The sequence below is a fragment of the Scylla paramamosain genome, chromosome 22 (assembly GCF_035594125.1).
Source record: "Scylla paramamosain isolate STU-SP2022 chromosome 22, ASM3559412v1, whole genome shotgun sequence".
NCBI classification, from domain to species: Eukaryota; Metazoa; Arthropoda; class Malacostraca; order Decapoda; family Portunidae; genus Scylla; species Scylla paramamosain.
In genome coordinates, this window is record NC_087172.1 from 7325001 (window position 1) to 7329261 (window position 4261).

General features: G+C 46.1%; 1 protein-coding gene across 1 annotated transcript in view; it reads right to left on the minus strand.

Annotated features, from left to right (window-relative positions):
- The window catches only part of LOC135111505 (uncharacterized), a 43516-nt gene extending 40829 nt beyond the window's left edge, over nucleotides 1–2687 (minus strand). The window contains 1 exon segment of the mRNA XM_064024854.1: nucleotides 2152–2687. Coding sequence (XP_063880924.1) covers nucleotides 2152–2550 — 399 coding nt within the window. The 5' untranslated portion in view covers nucleotides 2551–2687.
- Nucleotides 2688–4261: the final 1574 nt, after the last annotated feature.

Below are 4261 nucleotides of genomic sequence, written 5' to 3' on the forward strand. Positions count from 1 at the left end.
GAGAGAGAGAGAGAGAGAGAGAGAGAGAGAGAGAGAGAGAGAGAGAGAGAGAGAGAGAGAGAGAGAGAGAAAATGGCGAAAAAACATTCCAATTTCTTTTCTGAATAAAAAATCCAATTTTCTTTTCTCCTTTTTCATCATAAAGTCAGTGAGATAAGGATCGGGTTCTGAATTATGTAGGTAAGACGACGAGACTTGGCTGATATTAGGGAGGTAAGTAAAAATTAAGTAACACTACCTACGTATGCACTTATACCTACCACTTGGCCACGTGTTAAGACGCCAAGCTCATTCTCACTCAACCGAGGAATGAGTGACCGAAACAAGAGACACTTTGGCGTCTTACTTAACTGAACTCAGTTTTAACAAGCTCTATTGAAATTTCAGTGAGTTTTCAAGCGTATTTTCGTGATTCTAGTGACAATTTAGGATGGGCCACGAGACTTCTTTTCCACCAGGCGCCGACGAGATGAAGAGTGCGAATTGATGTGTCTTAAAATGTGTGGTGCCGCCCTGTACGGGAGTGCCGGCTTGATGTATAGAGGAATAGATATATAGTAATGGCTTACGGTGTTTTGATTGTTAGAGAGAGAGGAAAAAAAAAATCCGACTAATCATCTATGTGGGGTCTGAGAAATAGTCCTGATGAGAGAACAAAGCGCTTCAAAGTAATACCTCTCTCTCTCTCTCTCTCTCTCTCTCTCTCTCTCTCTCTCTCTCTCTCTCTCTCTCTCTCTCTCTCTCCATTCATCAACATATTTTTGCTTTTTTATCTCTTTATTTCAGTGTTACGCGTGAAGCAGAAAAAATAATCATATAATTCATCAATATAACCACGTTCACTTTTACAATCTAGAAAGATTTGGCTGAACTCTTTATTTCCTGTTTTCAACTGACTCGTAACAACCGCGGTAATAACAACAGCGATATAATGATGATGATGATGATGATGATGATAATAATAATAATAATAATAATAATAATAATAATAATAATAATAATAATAATAATAACAGAGAAGCGGTGGACGGCAAGGCTAGGGAGTGAGGGCAGCTGCACGCCTGACAGACCTCACGTGCCTCATCTGGTCGCGCCTCCGCCTGCAATCCACTTCTAATCCACAATGGCGGTCCTAATTACTCCAGTCCCGTGGTGCAATCCAATCAAGCAGTGACGCCAGATGCCGCCCGCCCCCCTTCACTTCATTGTAAGTCACACGTGCAGACCAGCAAGCAGCGACGGCACCTCCACCCCTAGCCAGCCTGTCTGCCTGGCTGCCCCTCTCCCCCGCCTCGCAATCTGTTCACTGGCTACGGTATATATCAACAATTTGCACAGTGATGGATTTCAGCTTTAAAAAACTCGTCAATTCTCTCTTGGAAATTTCAGAAGCCATATAGTACAGGTTGCAATGAGGCGTCCTCGTCCTGCTGGTGATGACAGCGATACCAGTGTGGTGCCTCACCCCCAGGCCGCATCTGTTATCACTGACACCTAGCCGCGGCGCGTCCCCCTCGGGAGTGCCTCTTGCTACCGTCCACGCCGCGGCGCCTGGCCTCGCTGCACCAGTGGCACAGTGCACGGGGGATCCGCGGCCCCGTCTCGGTAACAGCTCGGTAAGAACCAAAATAGCCTGGCACACCATCAGGCAGCCGCCGCCTCGGTAACCGATCGCCGCCGCCGCCGCCGCCTCCCCACGCCATCCGCTGCCACTGTTTGTTTCTCCTCGTCACCCACACGTCCGAAGACTCCCTGCGGGGCGGGAGGGGCGGCCCGACACCGCGGCACCCCAGGAAAAATAAATTGCGAGGATCAACATGCAAGCCCCGATAGCACGGCCCTCCGCTCACCACAGCGCGGCGGCCCCGGCAGGAGCGTAATGTTGCTGCTGCCGTGCAGGCGTGCTGGATAAACGTTTACATTTGATGTCTGGGAGACAGAACGAGGCGTGTGCATGCGTCATGACGGCACAGTGCATGCCTGAACACTGGCACGGCACTGCACAGCCCTGCCTGGCTCTGGGAGGACAAGTTGAACCATATGATGGTGTCACGCTCAGTGCGGGGCCGCCGAGCCAGGTACTCGCACGGGGCTGGCGGACACAAACACATACACACACACACACACATAATCACTCACACACACACTTACCTTCTTCATGATGCCGGTCTTCCGTTTGGAGAAGGTGGTGTATCTCCTCAGTTTGTTGTCGATAAACTCCATCTTGATCTTGACCCTGCCCTTGGTCTTCTTGCCGTTGGGCAGCGTCTTGGTTTGCTGCTGCTGGGGGTCCAGGGAGGTCTGGTGGGGCAGCACCTCCCGGCTCGACGACGGGTTCATCTTGTCGTCCTTCTTCAACAAGTCCCCGTCTTCATCTGAGGAGAGTCCCAGCGGATCCCTGTCAAGGCCTGCGTCGTGAGCGGACCTCTTGGTGCCCACCCCCATGCCGGCCATGGGGGCTCCCATGGGCTGCGAGAACAGCTCGGGGTCAAAGGTGCCGATATTCATTCCAAACTTGTCATCAACGTTGTAGTGGCTTTGGCTTTGCATCTTGTATCAAACACTAAAAACACCAAAAGCACATATTTGACTCCACACCGACAGAACACGACCACAAAGTTCCAACTACCCAGCACAGTATGATCCACTCCTCCCTCCGTCCCGGCCACAACACGACTGAACATAAACATCCCAACACAGCTGATTTCTCGTGCCGCGCCGCACCTCCCTCCCGCACACCTCCGCGCGGCGCCCTAGTGCCCTCCCCGCCTGACACCTGGCTCTCTGTTACCTTGCCATTTCAACACTATCTGACCTTACAGTTTAAAATAAAGCCATCTTGTTTCATACAGGTTTTCTAGTAAGATTACGCCAAAACCAATTCAAGCAGATGCGGAGTAATACTTATCCTCATCTCTATAATGGCAGAGTTCGCCATATAAGGTAATGGTCACGTCCAAATATGGGAGAGGCACCAAAAGAGGATGCGAGGCCCCGCCCACCACAACATGTTACCACCATTTAAATGTTGCACGTGGTGATTTACCGGCCCAGGCTCAGGACACGGCCGAGGCTTGCTGCTGACGAAGAAAAGACGAGGATAGGATGATAAGAGAAATTTCAATCAATGGGCCTATGTGTCATTCACTACAAAGCTATTGATGTGTGTGTGTGTGTGTGTGTGTGTGTGTGTGTGTGTGTTAACTGAATCATCACTACATCTCATCAGACGGAATTATTGATCAATTAACTCATCCTTCTTTTCTTATTCATACTCTCTCTCTCTCTCTCTCTCTCTCTTATCAGATATTCCATTCAGGTTTTTATCTTTTCTTTCCTCCCCAACTCCCCCTCTCTCTGACCTGTTCTATCTTGTCCCTTTCTCTTTTCGCCTTATTGTTTCTTCTTGTCATCTATCTCATAATAGCCCCTTCCTCTTCTCTAACCTTTTCTCTTTTCCTCATCATATAATCTCTTCCTTATTAAAGTCCCTTCCACCGTTCTTATCATCATATTTAATCATTCTATCTTAACTTTTTTTTTTTTCATATCTAGCCCTTTTTCATGTTTTTATTTATTTATTTATTTATTTTATTTATTATTTTTTTCTGGAGAAGAACGGGAACGTGGTGAAATAGTAAAATTAATTTGGGCAAAAGAGACAGTAGGTAGAATAGTACCACTAGTTTCTTCACATTCAATAGGCATTTTGTTTTACTGAAAGTCATGTATTACATGTTATCCATTTGCTCTTAAGTTTTATTGGTGCTTGAGTCCAGTGCAGCACCAGGATACAGCACAGACCCCAGCAAGGCACCACTGGCAGGGCGCCCCACCTCGCCCGGCTGCACCACTCCCCAGGCCAGCACCCGCAATACATCTGCATTGTCATCACATAGTACACATCTCCATGGAAACAAAAGAGGTACATTTCGTTACTTTAAAACAATAATAACTAATACAGTCTGTGCATTTAAGACAAAATCAAACATGCATCTGATACATGTCCGGTACAGTTTTGAGGTTAGATTGATTCACATTAACTAAAGTTTTTGTTGTGTTTATATATATATATATATATATATATATATATATATATATATATATATATATATATATATATATATATATATATATATATATATATATATATATATATATATATATATTATAATTTTTTTTCTTTCTTTTTTTTCAAGACGTCACACTACCTGGTGGTCACACGTGGGGGTGGATCAAAGGTGCACACTATAAACAACAA